We start from the raw sequence: 18,537 nt of genomic DNA, 5'->3' as shown, positions 1-18,537 counted from the left end.
ATAATGGGCTAGGAGCGGCGCCGCGTCATTTACACATGCCAGGCCTTGGCGCCACGTAAAGGCAGCACCGCATACATAACGCGGCCGGTGCCGCATAACTGGCGTCACCCGCATATTTACAGAATTTACAGTGCAGAAGGAGGCCATTCGGTCCATCGAGTCTGCACCGGCTCTTGGAAAGAGCACCCCCAAGGTCAACACCTCCACCCTATCCCCATAACCCAGTAACCCCACCCAACACTATGGGCAATTTATCATGGCCAATCCGCCAACCTGCACATCTTTGGACTGTGGGAGGAAACCGGAGCACCCGGAGGAAACCCACGCACACACGGGGAGGATGTGCAGACTCCGCACAGATAGTGACCCAAGCCGGAGTCGAGCCTGGGACCCTGGAGCTGCGAAGCAATTGTGCTATCCACAATGCTACCGTGCTGTGCGTGGTTGGCGTCCTCTCCGAGTCCGTCCCGCAAGAAGATGCCTGACGGATCTTGGGGGGCTGTGGAAGAAAGGAGGTCCTCCTTCAGAGAGGCCAGCCCGACGATCGGTGGGCACCGATCGCGGGCCAGAACCCATTTGAGCCCCCCCCCCCCCCCCCCGGTGCAGGATCCCCCCTCGGCCCCCCCGCAGGCCACCCCCCCCAGCATTCCCGCGCTGTTCCCGCCGGCAGCGACCAGGTGTGGACGGTGCCGGGGGGGGGGGAACCCACTGTTTTGGGCAGGCCGCTCGGCCCATCCGGGCCGGAGAATCGCGGGAGTACCGGTGAATCATCATTTTGGCTGTCTCGGGCGATTCACTGTACCGCGCCGCATAAAACGCGATTGTGCCGATCTGGCCGCTTCCGTCAATTGCGGGAGGGCATCGGACCGGCGTCGCGGGAAAATTTGGCGACCCAGGAGAATCGCACCCCGGGGGTTAGACTTAGGTAGGGTGCTCTTTCAGAGACTCAATGGGTTGAATGGCCTCCTTCTGCACTGAAGGTATTCTATGATTTCCTGGATCCTTGCCTGCCCTTTATTTCGCACCTCAAATAGTTTTAGAATAAATAAACTAAAATGTCCAAAGAAAATTCAAAATAGAACACAATCTTTTTAATTCACCCATGATTTGTCTCCCAGATTGTTTGCAGTAATGAAGCTTTCATTGATAGAGATTTCAGGACAATTCTGGAGGGCAGGCAACTCTAGAAAGAACCTTCAATCATTTTGGTTTCGTAACTTTTCTCTCTAAATCTCTCCTTCCAACTCTAAAAATGGGGGAAAAAAATATTTCTTCCACAATGTTTTCAGCTACATCCTCTAATTCTCTCACCATGCTGAGCATTTGATCCTTTCATTCTTTAACTTTCTGTGGACTCGTTCTACCTTAAAGGTTCTGTATTTATGCAATGTGTTGCTGTTGCAACAGATGATTAATTCAAAGGTCCTGTCTTTCACTGGAAAAATATAATGAGTTAACTTGACCTTAGAGACCCCTCCCCCCCCCAACTTCAACTCTCATAAAGGATAGCAACTAGTTCATTATTTAATTGACAACCAAGATTTTAAGCTCTTGATATATGACAACAAATATCATGGACTCCTCATAAATTGCAGAGCAAAACAGTACATAGCAAACAGTGCATCATCACATATAATGTACATTACCACTATCCTCCTGACCATATCATGGAGTCCATCAAGATATATGTGCAAGCATGGAGCTTCAGCAGTGACTACTTGGCTCTTGAACAAGCCATACTTGGCAGCAAACTCTTGATTTATTAGCAGATGGTCTCTTGTATACTCCCCAAGTAACATTAGGCCAAGCTTGGTGAGGTGAGAGTAACTTCCCTTGACGTCAGGGCAGCACTTGGCTGACTGTAGCACCAAGGAGCCCTGGCAAAATTGGTCAATGGGATTTAGGGGAATACTTCATTATTTGGAGTCATATCTAGCACAAAGGAAGATGGTTGCAGCTATTGGCGGTTAATTATTGAAGCTGCAGGAAATCGCTACAGGGGTTCCTCAGGTGCGTGTCCTATGCCCTATTGTTCAGTCGCTTCCTCAATGACATTTTCTCCATCATAAAGTCAGAAGTGGGGATGTTCATTGACAAGTGCAATATTCAGTACCATTTGCAACTTCTCAGATACCAAAGTAGTCTGTGTCCATATACAGCAAGACCTAAACCGCATTCAAGCTTGGGTGGATAAGTGGCAAGTAATGTTCACTTTACTCAAGTGCCAAGAAATCACCATCTCCAACAAGAGAGAATACAACCATCTGCCCTTCTGGCATTCAACAATATTACCACCATTGAATCCCCCATCAGCAACAACCTAGGGATTATCATTGACCAGAAATGTAACTGGACTAGCCATATAAATATTGTGGCTAGAAGAGCAGCAGGTCAGAGACTGGAAATTTTGTAGCAATTAACTCACCTCATGACTCTTCAAAGCCAGTCCCAAAATCTACAGACACAAGGCAAGAGTTTGATGGAACTTGCTTGGAATAATGCAGTTCCAACAACACTCAAGAAGGTTGACACCATCCAGAACAAACCAGCCAGCTTGATTGGCATCCTAGCCACCGCCTTAACCAATCACTCCCTCCACTGCTGTCACACTGGGATAGCAGTATGTACCATATACAAAATGCACTGAAGCAGGTTGTCAAGACTCTTTTTACAGCATCTTTCAAATCCGTGAGCTCAATCACCCGGAAAAAACAGGCAGAAGACACTCGGGAACACAATCACCTGCAAGTTCTCCTTCAAGTCACCCATGATCCTGACTTGAAACTATATTGCCATTCTTCCAATATCACTGGATCAAAATCTTGGAACTCCCTTCCTTACAGTAAATCAGATAGACTGCAGAGGTTCAAGAATTCAAGGTCAATTCAGAACGAGCAACAAATTTGGCCTTGCCAGCCATACTCATATCCCTTGAAGGATAAAAAAAAGCTTCAAATTTTATTTTTCAGCTATACAATAAATGGCTGCCTTCGCCATGATAGAGAGAACTATGGAAGGCAGCTTGTAAAGAGCCAATCACTTGATATTCTAGATATCATAGAATCCCTACAGTGCAGAGGAGACTATTAGGCCCATTGAGTCTGCACCGACTCTGAAAGAGCATCCTACCCTGGCCCACTCACCACCACATCCCTGTAACCCCACCTTTGGACACTAAGGGGCAACCTTTTGGCCAATCCACTAAATCTGCACATCTTTGGTCTGTGGAAGGAAACCAAAACACCTGGAGGAAACCCACACAGACACAGGGAGAAGTGCAAACTCCAATTACTGTAATACGTAATCAGCTTAATCAAGACAAATTGTCACTTTTTGCCCCAAACAAATGGGAGTCAATATGTGACTGCCTATTCTCTGATTTTCATTTGGCACTCATTTGGCCAACTTGGAATTACCTAAAATGTAAACATGATATTAAACATTATTATTTGAAATGGGAGCCCATTTACTACTTACACCTGCATTTAATAATAATAATAATAATAATCTTTATTAGTGTCACAAGTAAGCTTACATTAACACTGCAATGAAGTTACTGTGAAAATATGATATTGGTGCTTTAGTTATTGAGGCTTTCAATAAACATTCTTCAGCAGTAAACAAAAGCTACAACCTCCAGTCCTCTACGTTGTTCCCCAAGAGACTTCTGACTTGGCACAAGATGCCAACCCAGGTGCAGGAAAGGAGCCATAAGTTGATCTCTGACGTCAGAGGTCTGAGAGAGGAGGAAAGACTCAGTCTTTTCAACACTGAAAGCCATAGCCTGATGGCGTGCAAATGGTAAACCCGAACGTCACGTAGACAAAGACCTGGAGGGTCATTGGTTCAAAAACAAGAGGCACCCATCAGGAAGATCTTGATCGATACTTGAATGAACTTCGTTATAGGGTTGTGGAGTCGGAAATCTCAAAGAAACAGTTAGCTGCAGTTGCAGGGTGTTTGCGGAGAGTGCTCTGATTCCAAGAGGTTTCATAGAATCCCCTACAGTGTAGAAGGAGACCAGTCAGCCCACTCAGTCTGCACCGACCGTCCGAAAGAGCATCCTACCTAAGCCCACTCCCTCCTAACCTGTACATTTTCAGACAATCCAATGAATTTGCACATCTTTGGAATGTGGGAGGAAACCCACACAGACACGGGGAGAACTGTGCAAATTCCACAGTCACCCAAGGCCGGAATTGAACTACTGCCCCCAGCAGCAGCAGCAGCAGCAGCAGCAGCGCTAACCACTGTGCCTCCTCCCCGTGTTCGCAGGGAGCGCTCTGCTGCTGCTGTTTGTTGCTGTGAATACTGGAGACGCCCCAACAGCACAGGTGCCGCCGCTGAGTGACGGTTTTGTAGCCCAACGAGGAGGCGCGAAACGTCACCTGCGGCTGCAGGTCGGGGGAGGGACATTTAGTGTCAGGTGTTTGAGCGAGAGGCCGGCCGGCTGCAGCTGCGAGGAGGGGTGAAACCGGATCGGTTCGGAGGAGACAGCACTGGACAGCGGGCTCTCCCTCCTTGCTCAGCCCCCATGTCGGTCGAGCACGACACCGTGCTGATCCCCGATGACCTGGCCTTCGCCTCGTTCAGGGAGCTGTGCGAATCGGCGCACGGCTGGCAACAGAAATACAACAAACCAGAGATAGGCGTGTGGGTGCAGGCCGCGGCTGAGGGCAAAGCCGTGCACCGGATCAAGGTAAAATAAAACAACCCGGGTAACGGGAGCGACAGCTGCTTGGGAACGGCGCGGGAGCCCGGTGCGGTGGGTGGGAATGGTGAGAGGAAGGAAAGATTCCGTAATCGCCACCAGACCAAACCAACCAGTGAAGTTCTGTTTGCTGTGTACTTGTAATGGAAACGTGGCAGGCAGTTTGTGTACATCAGGGGGGTGCCACAAAGAGAGGCAAGTGATAAGGTCATCTATTTTTTAAAATCGATATTGTGGGATTAATGTTGGGCAGAACACCGAGACAACTCCCTTACAGTGTCATGGGATCTTTCAGTCTACCTGAGAGCACAGAGATGACTTAACACGTCATTCAAAAGAGGGCTCCTCTCAATGCAACACTCCCTCAGCACTGAATCGTCAGACTAAATCCTATCTTAAGTCATAGGTCGAGGGCTTGACCCCACGAGATTCTGACTCAAGAGGTGTGAATACTACCTGTTCTCTTGCCATTGCCACTGAGCCAGTATTAAATATATTTGACTCCTTAAAATATACAATGGTAATAGGAGGAAGTTCATAGATGGGCTGTTTCAGAATTCATGAAAAGAGCTGACCAATCATCAGTTTTTTAAAAAATTTAGAATACCCAATTATTTTTTTTTCCCAATTAAGGGGCAAGTTATCATAGAATTTACAGTGCAGAAGGAGGCCATTCGGCCCATTGAGTCCGCACCGGCTCCTGGAGAGAGCACCCTACCCAAGGTCAACACCTCCACCCTATCCCCACAACCCAGCAATCCCACCCAACACTAAGGGCAATTTTGGACACTAAGGGCAATTTATCACGGCCAATCCACCTAACCCGCACATCTTTGGACTGTGGGAGGAAACCGGAGCACCCGGAGGAAACCCACGCACACACTGGGAGGACGTGCAGACTCCGCACAGACAGTAACCCAAGCCGTGAATCGAACCTGGGACCCTGGAGCTGTGAAGCAATTGTGCTATCCACAATGCTGCCCATAAAATGGCCAATCCATCTAACCTGAACATCTTTGGATTGTGGGCGTGTGAAACCCATGCGCAGACATGGGGAGAATGTGCAAACTCCTCACGGACAGTGACCCAGGGCCGGATTCAAACCCAGGTCCTCAGTACCGCAGTTCCAGTGCTATCCACTGTGCCACATGCTGCCCATTTCATGAGTAAATAGAGGGAACGAAGAGGTGAAAACAATCAAATGGAAATTGTACAACAACTTATGAAATTGTTTTGTAAGCTTAATATTTCAGTTGACTCCCCCACACCCCTGTCTAGAATGTTAGCCCATCTTCTCTCTCCAGATGCAGATTGACCAGCTGTGAATTTCCACCATTTTCAGTTTTTTTTTTATTGCATGCTTTCTGCTGAAGAAGTATCTTCCCATTTCTAATACCTATTGTGGGAGCAGTGTCACTGGCAAGATCTGTAGTGGCTCATGGAGAAGAATAACAGTCAATTTCTCAAAACAACAAGTGATGGTGAATCACAGGATTGTTACAGCACAGGAGGAATCATTTCCCCACCTTCTCCTCATAACCCTGTACATTCTTCCTTTTCAAATAACAGTCCAATCCCCTATTAAAAGTCTCACTTGAACCTGCGTCCACCACGCACTTGGTGCATTCCACTTTCGTTATGGAAAAATATTTTCCTAATCACGTTTGCCAATTACTTTAAATCTATGCCCTTTTCATTTTTCTACCCTTTCATGAAAGGGAACAGTTTCTCCCTACCAGCTCTGTCCTGACCCCTCAAGGTTGTGAATACCTTCTCCAAGGAAAAAAAGTCCCAACCCCTCAAATCTATCTACAAAGCTGAAGTTCCATATCCTGGAACTATTCTCATGAATCTTTACTGAACTTTCTCCAATGCTTTCACATCTTAACCAATGTGTGCCGCCCAGAATTGGATGCAATACTCCAGCTGAGGTCGAATTAGTGTCTAAAATGCAACTTCTACATGACCTTGCTGTTTTACTCCGAGGCCCTATTAACAAATCCCGTGTGCTTTTGTTTAAACCCCTTTCTCAACATGTTTACTACCTGCAATGACTTGTGAACGTTCCCCCTGCTCCGACAACCTCTTTAGAATTGTATCCTTTAATTTATCCTGTCTTTCCATGTTCTTCCTCCTAAAATGAATCGCTTCACATTTCTCCACCGTGAATTTCATCTGCCAAGTCTTTGTGTATTCCACAAACTATCTGCGTCCTTTTGAAGTCCTGCACTATCCTCCTCACAGTTCACAATGCTTCCTTTCCTAACATATGCATATGCGAGTTTTGAAGTTGTGCCACGAGCACCAAGACCGAGGTCATTAAAAGTCAGAAAGAGCAAGGTCCCAAACATTGACCCCTGGGAAACTCCATTCCAATCCTTCCTCAAGTCTGAAAAACATTCATTAACCATTACTTGCTATTTCCTGCCACTCAGTTAATTTTGGATCCATGTCACCGATTTTCCTTTTATTCCATGAGTTTTGTGAAATTTGCTCACAAGTCTATTGTATGAGGCTGCATCAGATGCCTTTTGGAAGTCCAATCACGTATGCATTTTACTTATCAACCGTCTCTGGGACCTCTTCAAAAAATCTCCAGCAAGTTAACTAAACCTAGCTTCCCAGAAGTTTTTCTAGCTCAATCAGATTTTCTCAGTATTGCCCACATCTAAATGACAAATCAAAAAAACAAATTGCAATTGTTATTCTAACTAGGTTGTGGTTTTGTTATCAAGAAGGGAGGATGATGTCATTTAGCTGAGAGATGCCGATGATGTTTGGCAAAGGATTTGAATATTTTCTGTGTGTCCCACACTGAAGCCCACGTTAGTACAGTACCACAGGTTCGGGCACCAATAAGATTAGTTTGTGCTGCTGCATTAAAAATATACAAAAGTGTTTTAGCACAAATCGAGTAATACTTAACTATGATTTTCATGTTCTGGTTCCTACTGACAACACTGTTATGAAATTGCAAAGTATATTGATGTTTTCTTTGCCAGTAACCAGCATTGTATCCTTGAGTAAATAGAATTTTAATGATCCTAAGAACTTTGTCATCAATAATTATAGATACGGATCCCAGAATAGCAGTAGCTTAATTATAGGGATTTTCAGAACTTGCCATTGAATACATCTTTAATAATACTAAGAGGTAGTTTGATGTGACACATCACTGCAATACACTGCAATATGAGTCTCTGCCATGTTTCCTTTTATTCCATCTTGAGCTCCTATTTCACCAGGCTAGCTTGGTGATCTGTTTTTTTTTCTGAAGTAAAGAATAGGAACTTGGGATTGCTGCTTGTTTGAAGGTATTACACTTAAATGTTCAATAATTTAACTATTTGCATTGTACTTGTTTTAAATCCACTTGGGATCTGCTGGTGTCTGTAGCTTCTGCTTGGGCCAAAGTAATGTACTTCATTTCAATGTTGTAGATTCTTTCTTTCATATGATGTAACAAAAAAACAAATCAAATGTTGATATTTAAGTCAGACATCCAGACTATAGGTTGTTGTGTAACGGTACAGATATCTTGTAGGCTGCCTGAGAATTTCTTTTGTAGGCGGTGTTCAATGATGTGGTGTAGGGTCAGATTAGGAGCTCCACAATAATAATCTTTTTATTTGTGTCACAAGTAGACTTACATTAACACTGCAATGAAGTTACTGTGAAAATCCCCTAGTCAGCACACTCCGGGGCCTGTTTGGTTACACTGAGGGAGAATTCAGAATGTCCAATTCACCTAGCAAGCACGTCTTTCAGGAGTTTTGGGAGGAAACCGGAGCACCCGGAGGAAACCCACGCAGACATGGGGAGAACGTGCAGACTCCGCACAGACAGTGACCCAAGCCAGGAATCGAACCCGGGTCCCTGGCGCTGAAAAGCAACAGTGCTAATCACTGTGCTACCATGCTGCCTAAGTGCATGATGAGGGTACTTTAGTCTTCTGTTAAATGACAAGGTGGCAGCCTGCACCCTGATCAGTTCTGAGGTTTGCTACTATATTCAAGGAGGGCTTGATTTTCCAGTTGTATTATAGCCTCCTCTATATGAAATCCATTTAGTATGCCTCTGTTGTGAGCATTACATTGAGGTTAACAAGAGAGATCAATGAAAGGCTTTGGCAATAGTCTAAAATGGCCTTCTAGATAAATTGGTGTTAAACTGGTCACCTTGTACCAGTTAGCTAACCATGATAAGACAGTCACATGCTTTCTGTAAAGTGATGTAATCTGGTAAACCTTTCCGATTGGAATTATAAACTGTAAAATGATAAAGAACTGTAAAATCCTCATGTGATTTAATACCATTCATACCATTGGTGGTCTTAAGGAACTCTGTATGCAGTCGGGTAAAGGTATATGTAGTTGTCATTTATAGTGCAATTAAATAAGGTTTAAACTGAGAAGTTGTCTGTCCAAAAACATTGTCCGATATTAATAATCATAACGAAAGGAGTGAGCCTTCAGAGTGCTTTTTAATATGGCCTCAAGGCAGTGTTATTTAAATGTACCGACACTAAAGAAACTAGATGTTGATTAGCACCAGAACAACATTCAGTTTAAAGAATGCAATGATTAAAGATTCCAGTGTTTATCTTAGCATGTGTCAACCAGGTTCGATTCATGCTAGGTGATCATCATCTCTAGGATCAATGGAAGTGTAAGCTCATGGATTCAGGTCTCTGGAACCTTGTGCTTTGTTTATCTAATGGATATCTGGAATACAAGCCATTATGGCATCATGTGCATGAGTTCAGGAATTTGCCTATTTTATACAGAGTGCAAAAACCATCCTGTCTTACTAAGCCATCGATTAACCTATGCAAGATGATGCTTTTACATTTTACAGCACAGTATTTAGAACAATTTCAAATTTAGGGTGCATATTACAATACATCATTGTTGATTGAAGTAGAAGATCTTTTGCAAAACGAGTAGCAGTGATTAGGTGAAGCCACACATTGGTTTTAAAGGCTTGTAGGTTTTTGGTTTTAAAGGCTTGTAGGTTTTTAAGAGAAAGACAAAGGAACGTCCGAAGTTCTGTAGTACAGATGTACTGGTGAAAAATTAGAAGAAAATCCTGTGCCTCTCTTTCAGTTGAGGAGGGATTTTATTCAGCAGATAAATAGAAAAAAGGAAATGCATGTATGACGTTTTGTTGCTTTGAAGCAACAATTGAGCAAATCTGAGGGGATCGCGGTAGCACAGTTAAAATGTATACAAGCAAAGTGGCATAGAGGAGTGGAAGCCAAAACATCTCACTTGCAACCCTGCACTGATTAAAATATATTTTATAATATGGTAGAAGTGGAAGTTGTGCACCACGGGGATCTGCCAGGTTAACAGCTGTACATTATATATGTGAAGAATATGGATTCAGAAGCTGGAGGTAGGTAGAGTGTTGACATTTGAAAACTGTGCCAAACTGGGATGTAGCAAACTGTAGAAATGGACCAAATACAGAAGGACACCAACAAGCTGACAGAGGAATAGACTAGTGCAAAATATATTCAGGATCATGAACATATGAATTAGGAGCAGGAGTAGTCCACTCGGCCCTTCAAGCCTGCTCCACCATTCAGTGAGATCATGGCTGATCTAAGTGTAACTTCAACCCCGCATTCTTGCGCAGCCCCGATAACCTTTCAACTCCTTGTTAATTAAAAATCTATCTAGCTCTGGGTGGCAAGGCAGCGCAGTGGTTAGCACTGCTGCGTCACGGTGACCTATACCTGGGTTTGATCCCAGCCTCTGGTCACTGTCCATGTGCAGTTTACACATTCTCCCCGTGTCTGCGTGGATCTCACCCCCACAACCCAAAGATGTGCAGGGTAGGTGGATTGGCTACGCTAAATTGCCCCTTATTTGGAACTTTAAAAAAAAATCTATCTAGCTCTGCCTTAAAAATATTCAAGGACTCTGCATCCATTGTTTTTTCAGGAAGAGAGTTCCAGAGACTCGCAATCTCCAGAGAAGAAAATTCTCCTCCTTTGTCTTAAATGAGCAATCCCTCATTTTTAAACAGTGATCCCTAGTTCTAGATTCTCTGAGAAGAGGAAACATCCTCGCCACATCCACCCTGTCAATACCCTCAGGATCTTAAAGGTTTTGATCAAGTTGCCTCTTACTCTAGTGAATACAAACCTAACCTCTCCATCCTTTCCTCATAAGACAGCCCACTCATTCTTGGTTTTAGTCTTGTAAACTTTCTCTGAACTGTTTCTAGCGCATTTCCATCGATGAGGAGACCAATACTGTACACAACACTCGAGATGTGGTCTCACCAATACCCTGTACAACTGCAGCTTAACCTCCCTTCTTATGTGATCAAACTATAACATTCTAATAATTTTCCTAATTAATTGCTGTACCTAATATATAGCCTTTTGCTATTCATGCACTAGGATACCCCGATCCCTCTGCATCATAAAGCTCTGCAGTCCCTCTCCATTTTGATAGTGAGCTTTTTTTATTTCTTCCTGCCAAAATGAACAATTTCACATTTGCCCACATTATACTCCATTTGTCAGAATTTTGCCCACTCACTGAACCCATCTACATCCCTTTGTAGCCTCCTTCTGTCCTCTTCATAATTTACTTTCTTAGCTATCTTTGTTTTGTATGCAAATTTAGCAACAACACCTTCAGTCATATTATCCAAGTCATTAGATAGATTGTAAAATGTTGAGGCTCCAATACTGATCCCTATGGTACAGTGATGGTTAATTCTGATAGGAATAGGGAGGCCTAATATTCGCTGGAATATAAGAAATAAAATTGAGTAGGGGAGCGGAGCTCTGAGAATACTGGTGCATAAATTGCTTAGAGCAGGAACACACTTTGATGAGACCAGAAAGAGTACAATCAAAGTAGTGGAGTAATTTCTAGTGGAATGGAATAGAATACAAAATCAAGAAGGTAATATTAATTTTCTAAACAATCTTGGATAGACCACACTAGGAATATTGTGGGAAGCTCTGGTCTATAAAAATGGTATTGAAGCACTGGGTAAAGTATAAAAAATCCTCAAGAATATTATTTGATGCAGCAATTACTTTTGGAGCCTAGTCACTTGTTATTTGGCCAATGGTTGTTGCCACTCTGTACCAGTAATGTGATGAAAGACCATTTGATCTGTTTTGAATGATGTTCTATATTTTCTGAAATTTAGAAGAATGAGAGGTAGTCTCATTGAAACATACAAGATTGTGTTTGGGCTTGACAGTATAGACACGGGGATCATCCTGCTGGCTTGGGATCAAACTGTTTAATATTTTACCTTGAGGATCTGATGATGTGGTATGGTCTCTGTTCTGCGTTGGATTATCAGCCAAGATGATGTGCCTAAATAATGGTGAATTTGAGTCCGTTACAATCTTCTGACTGAACCAACTACCCAGGGTTCTTTCTCTGTACATGCTAGATATCTACGATATACAACAATGTTGCAGTGAGCAACAAAAAAGTAGTTGAGGATCAATTGTTCTAACTGATTAATTTGGTAAATGTACTATCCAGTGTAGTACTGAGCCTTATAAAACAGTGAGCTTCCATCTGTGAGTTGGCTGTCAACAAAAATCTAAGGTACAGTTGACCACATAGACCCAGGCAAGAGAAAAAATAAAAGCTGAGATTCCTGCTCCGTACCAGTAATAATACAAACATAAATATCAGTGAAACATAGAGCTGGATTCTCTGCACCAAAATTCGTTCGGCGACGGGGTGGAGAATCTGCTTTCCCGCACGAAATCGGGACCGGCGCCGATTCAGCGATTCTCTGCCCCGAAAAGCGATGTACCTGGGGAGTCCGCCGCGCCGAGTATCCACCGCCTCAGGCCATTGCCTGAGGCCCGCCCCATTATTCTCCGTCCTTGACCGGCCGAATTCCCGACGGCGTGTTTCTAATGTGATCCTACCGTTCGGGAAACTCGCGAGGCGGCTGCGGACTCAGTCCACGGCCGCCACAGTTGGGGTCGGGCCGATTGGAGGGCGGGTGGCCTCATTCGGGACTGGGGGTTATGTGTGCGGGTGGTCCGGGTCGGGCGAGCGGCCGATGTGGCGCACCAATTTGGCTGTCCAGGTCCACTGACCCAGAAGTGCGGGAGCCGAATCGGCAGCTGGAACTGCGAGCTCTACGATAGCTGCCTGCTAGTCCCCTGCAAGACTGTGAACCTGCGGCCTTTTGACTCCAGTTTTCCTGGCGCAAAAGATCACAGTTTTCCCGACGGCATGGGGACATAGTCCCAAAAACTGAGATTCCAGCCCATACAATTTAAAAAAAAAAAAAAATTAGAGTACCAATTATTTATTTTATCCCATTAAGGGACAATTTAGTGTGTACAATCCACCTACTCCTGCACATCTTCGGATTGTGGGGATGAGACCTATGCAGACACGGGGAGAATGTGCAAACTCCACTCGGACAGTGACCCGGGGCCGGGATCAAACCCGGGTCCTCAGCGCTGTGGGGCAGCAGTGCTAGCCACCGTGCCGCCCAGAAACATAGAAAGTAACAGCAGGAGTAATTCATTCTGCCCTTTTGAGTCTGCTCCGTCATTTAATATAACCATAGCTGATCCTCTATCTAAACTTCCGGTACCTCCACACTCTCCCCATATTCCTTGATGTCTTTAGAGTCTAGAAATTAATCTGTTTTCTTCTTAAATATATTCAGTGACTTGGGCCTCCTCAATCTTTTGAGGTAGTGAATGCTACAGGTTCACCACTCTCTTGAGTGAAGAAGTTTCTCCTCCTCTCTCCTAAGGGGCTGGTTTGGCACAGAGGGCTAAACAGCTGGCTCGTAATGCAGAACAATGCCAGCAGCGCGGGTTCAATTCCCGTAATGTGGTGACTAGGAGTTTTTCACAATAACTTACATTTCAATGCGATCCTCTGTCATTCTTCTAAACTCGAGTGAATACAGGCATAGTCGACACAGTCGCCTCCAATGACAATTCTGCCAACTCGGGAATCTGTCTGGTGAGCCTTCACTGCATTCCTGTATGGCAAGTATATCCTTGGATAAGGAGACCAAAACTGCACACAATACTGAAGGTGTGGTCTCACCAAGGCTCTGTACAGCTGCAGTAAGCTATCATTGCTCCTGTACTCCAAGTCCTCTTGAAGTGAAGGCCAACATACCATTTAGTGCTGTAAATCTTTGCTGTACCGGCATGCTTGCTTTCAGTGACTGGTGTACAAGACACCCAAGTACCTTCTGTACATCAACATTTCCCAGTTCATCACCATTTTAAATAATACTCTGCCATTCTGTTTCTCTGTCCGAATATATCCACGTTGTACTGCATCTGCTATGTATTTGCTGACTCGCTCAACTTGTCTAAATCACCTTGAAGCCTCAACATCCCCTTCACCACTCATATTCTAACTGAGTTTTGTTTTGTCAGCAAACTTGGAAATGTTACATTTGGTTCCCTCATCCAAATCATTGATATATATTATGATTAGCTGGAGCCCAAGCACTGATCTCTGTAGGATCGCATTAGTCACTGCCTGCAACTTTAAAAAAAAAAATATTCCTACTGTTTCCTGTCTGCTAACCAATTTTCAATCCATGTCAATATATTACCCCCAATCTCATGAACTTTAATTTGTACACTAACCTCTTATATGAGACTTTATCAAGAGCTTTCTGAAAATCCCAATACACCACATTTGCTAGTTCTTGCTTATCTATCCTACTAGTTACATCCTCAAAACATTTCCAGTAGCTTTGTGAAACATGAGTCCATGTTCATTTTGTCTAATCCGTTGATATTTTATAATTGCCCTGTTATTGCATCCTTTATAATAGACTAGCATTTTCCCTACTATTTGATATGAAGCCGACTGATTTGATTACATTTGCCACCCTCCGTTCTGCCAGGTCTCTTCTAGAATCTACAGAATTTTGGAAAGTGACAACTAACACATCCACTAGTTCCGTGGCCACCTTCCATAGTATCCTGGGATTTAGAATATGAGGCCCTGGAGATTTATTGCCTTTCAGTACCATCAATTTCTCCGGTACTTTTTTTCCCCAGTAATAATTTCCTTCAATTCCCCCTTTTGACTCGATCCTTGGTTCCCTAGCATTTCGATACTTGGGTCTTCCTTTGTGAAACGTGCCTTGGCAAATATGCCTTGTTGGTGGTGGGGACTAATGAGGTGAGCTACAAGCTGCAAAATAACCCTGACATTTACCCACTTTTGTAGCCACACTATCTGTTTGATTGGCCCAATTAAGTCAATGGTGATCCTCAGACTGTTGATGCTGCGGGGTTCCGTGGTAATGCTTTGAATACTAAGGAGAAGTGTTTAGACTTTCTCTCATTGGAGCTGTTCGTTGCCTGTCACTTGTGTGGCATGTATGTTTCTGGCCCAAGCTTGAGTGTTGTCCTGGCCTTGCTGTATGGAGGCACAGACTCCATCATATTCTGATGAATCATTATCTTATTGAATGGAAGGGGATACATGAAGGTTCGAATGAACTACTTTTGTTCCTATTTCAAGTGTACCTCTGAGTTGTGAATGCAACTGAACACTCTGCAGTCATTCATTAAACATTCCCACTTCTGACATTTGTGATGAAGGGAAGGTCGTTAATGAAGTCCGCTCAAGATGTTGAGCATTGGACGTTACCCTGAGGAACACCTGCAGTGATAGTCTGAGGCTGGGATGATGGCTACCTTTAGTCCGGGTATGATTCTAACCAGTGGAGCGTATTCCCCCTGATATTTACTGACTTCAATTTTGCTTGTCAAATGTCATCTTGATGATAAGGGAAGCCACTCTCACCTCGTTTCTAGAACTCCGCTCTTTTGCCCCTGTTTGGACCAATGCTCTAATGAGGTCTTGAACTAAATATTGCTTGTCAAAACCCAAACTGGCCATTTCTGACCAGTTTGAGTAAGCGCTGCATGATAGCACCTCAATAGCACCTTGCATCACTGCTGATTTTTCAGAGTAGACTGAATAGCAATTGGCCAGATTGGATTTTTGTGCATTGGAAACATTGGAATAATTGGGCAATATTCATGTTGCTGGTTGGATGTCAGTATTGTAGCTGCAATGGAACAGTTTGACTGTGGAGTATGACAAGTTCTGGAGTACAAATCTTCAGCACTAGGTCAGAGTATTGTTGGGGCCTATAGTCTTTGCTTATAGTCAGTGCAGAGCTGTTTCTTTATATCACATGAGTGAGTTGATTTGGCTGAAAGTAGGTATTTGTAATGGGCACCTCGTGAGGTCAAGATGGATCATCGTTTTGGTGCTTCTGACTGAAAATTGTTGCAAATGCTTCAGCCTGGTTTCTTCTCCAAATGATGTGGTTTTCCATTGTTGAGGGTGTGGATGTTTGTGGAACCTCGTCCATTAGTTGTCCATCACTACTCTCAACTGGATGTGGCAGGATTGCAGAAGTCTGATTCTGGGATTGCTTAATCTGTGTATAGCATGCTGCGTCTGCTGTTTAGCATGCATAGCCTTGTGTTGTAGTATCAACACATTGGCATTTCATTCTTTAGATACACCTGGTAGTGCACATAGCCCACTCTCCTACACTCCTCATTGAGCTAATGTTGATCTTTTAGTTCTATGCTAATGGTAGAATGAGAGAGATGCTGCCTCATGAGGTTACCTGTTGTGGTGGAATACTATTCTGCTGTTGCTGACATAGACCTCCTAGATGTCTGGGTTTGAATTGCTGGGTATTTTCTGAATGTATCCCGTTCAGCATGGCGATAATGTCATGGAACACTATAGAGTGCAATACTGTGAAGACAGGACTTTGTCTCCATAAGGACTGTACAGTGATTACTCCATATATGCGGCAGATAAATTGCTGAAGACTGGTTTATTCCCCTCATTCTCTCATCACCTGCTGCAGGCTCAGTCTGCCAGTTTTGTTCCTTTGAATCTCTATTAGCACAGTCAACAGTGATTCTCATGGAAGCTGGTGTCCCTCAGCTGGAGTTGGTCCTGTTCCCTTGCTACCTCAGTGCGTCTTCCACACAAGAGTGCTGATTTAGCAGATAAATGAGGGCAGTAGGTGGTAAGCAGCAGGAGGTTTCTTCTCTCTCTCTCGCGCTCTCTCTCTCTCTCTCTCTCTTTCCCCCCCCCCCGATGCCAAGAGACTGAGGTCAGGAGCAATGTTTCATCTAAGCTGCATGGCTATTTGAAAATTGTGCGACTGAACAAAAATATTTAAAGGGTCCGTGCATGGAGCCAAATTGGCCATTCACTACAAAATCTGTTAGAGTACATTGGTCTGGAATCAACCTTGTGGACTCCAAGATCCATTCTGTGCCGACTGACTGTGTTGCTATCTCTGGTCGGTCTGTCCTGCTGGTTGGACAGAGCCTACTCGCAAATGATGATAAAGGAGTCTGAGACATTGGCTGAAAGTCGCATGCAAAGAATCATGCTTGTGTTGGGCGTTTTGCTGACCAGTCTATGGGACAACTCCCAAGTTTTGGCACAAATCCCCAGATGTTATTGAAGAGGACTTTACTATTGCCTGTACTGTCCGGTCCTCTGGATGCTGGTTGCTTCATTTTAGAATGAAAGCCATTATGAGACCCGAGTGGTTTTGCTCAGCCATTTCAGAAAGCAGTTAAGTGTCATACACATTGCTACGTGTCTCTAGCCATATAATGGGCCAGACCAGATAAGGACAGCAAATTTCCTTCCTTAAAGGAAATTAGTGAGTCAGGTAAGTATTTGCGACAGTCTGGTAGTTTCATGGTCTGCATTACTGTGCTAGCTTTTTATCCCAGTTGTGTTTGTTCAATTGATTTAAATTCCTCTACTGTCATCATGGAATTTGAACTCTCCAAATCTTTAGGCCAGGTTTCTGGATTACCGCTCCAGTGACAGCCATCATGTGACCTTAGCTGCCTCTGTACCCATGTTGTGCAATAAAGAGAGACACCTTTCGTGCCGCAATCAGAATTTTTTATTCCGATAAGGGTTACACTTGCATGTCTTGGGGGTAATTGAGCAGAACGTTTGTGTCACCTTCATCAAATAATTTGTAACTCGTGCTTGTGGGAAGAACAGAACTATGAAATCTCACACCGACAAATGTCTTTCCATAAATGTCTTATCATAAATCCATCTGCTGGTTGTCCACCATAGTGCCTGTGGAAACTAATTGTGAAGTCTCGAGTATGCTCCTGAACTTTTATGCTCAATTGAAACCAGGCTTTGATTTGTACATCAGGATGCTCTTGAACAAAATTTAGTAAATATATATATTTTTAAATATGACTGTACCAGTGAGAAAAACACAGGTAGAAAGGAAAACCCAGCCATATACTGGTAACATGTTGTCAAAATGTCTCCAAATGCTTCATAAAGTGTGAATCTCTTTTGGAATACAGTGTTGCATAAGCAAATATAGCAACTATTCTGTCCCCGCAGCATTCCATAAATCGCAAACACGAATGACCAGTTTTTTTTTGTGATTAAAATCAAAAGAATTATACAGCACTTAAGAAGGCCATTCAGCCCTTCCTGCCTATGTAGGCTCTTTGAAAGTGGTGTCCAATGATCCCTCTCTCCTATTGTAGCTCCACAGTCCTGTAAATTCTTTCTGTTCAAGAACGCTCTCTTTTGAATGGCCCTTTCAGATAATGTTTTCGACATCATAATTTGGAAAATAATAAAAATATTTTCCTCCTCCTGTCCCTGTTCTTTATCATTTATCATAAATCCATCTGCTGGTTGTCCACCATAGTGCACATGGAAACAGTTTCTCCTCGACTCCTTTCTCCTTTTATGGTGCCTAGAATTAGATACAATGCTCCAGCTTGGACC

At 43.8% G+C, this 18,537-nt stretch overlaps 1 protein-coding gene across 1 annotated transcript in view; it reads left to right on the top strand.

The window, feature by feature from the left end:
* The first annotated feature begins 4,339 nt into the window (after positions 1-4,339).
* LOC140421111 (START domain-containing protein 10-like) overlaps positions 4,340-18,537 on the top strand; it is a 39,832-nt gene continuing 25,634 nt past the window's right edge. The window contains exon 1 of the mRNA XM_072505517.1: positions 4,340-4,699. Within this exon, the coding sequence (XP_072361618.1) occupies positions 4,535-4,699 (165 nt within the window). The 5' untranslated portion in view covers positions 4,340-4,534. The remainder of the gene's footprint in view (positions 4,700-18,537) is intronic.

The sequence above is a fragment of the Scyliorhinus torazame genome, chromosome 5 (assembly GCF_047496885.1).
Source record: "Scyliorhinus torazame isolate Kashiwa2021f chromosome 5, sScyTor2.1, whole genome shotgun sequence".
Taxonomy (NCBI): domain Eukaryota; kingdom Metazoa; phylum Chordata; class Chondrichthyes; order Carcharhiniformes; family Scyliorhinidae; genus Scyliorhinus; species Scyliorhinus torazame.
This window is presented reverse-complemented; position numbering and strand designations above follow the sequence as displayed.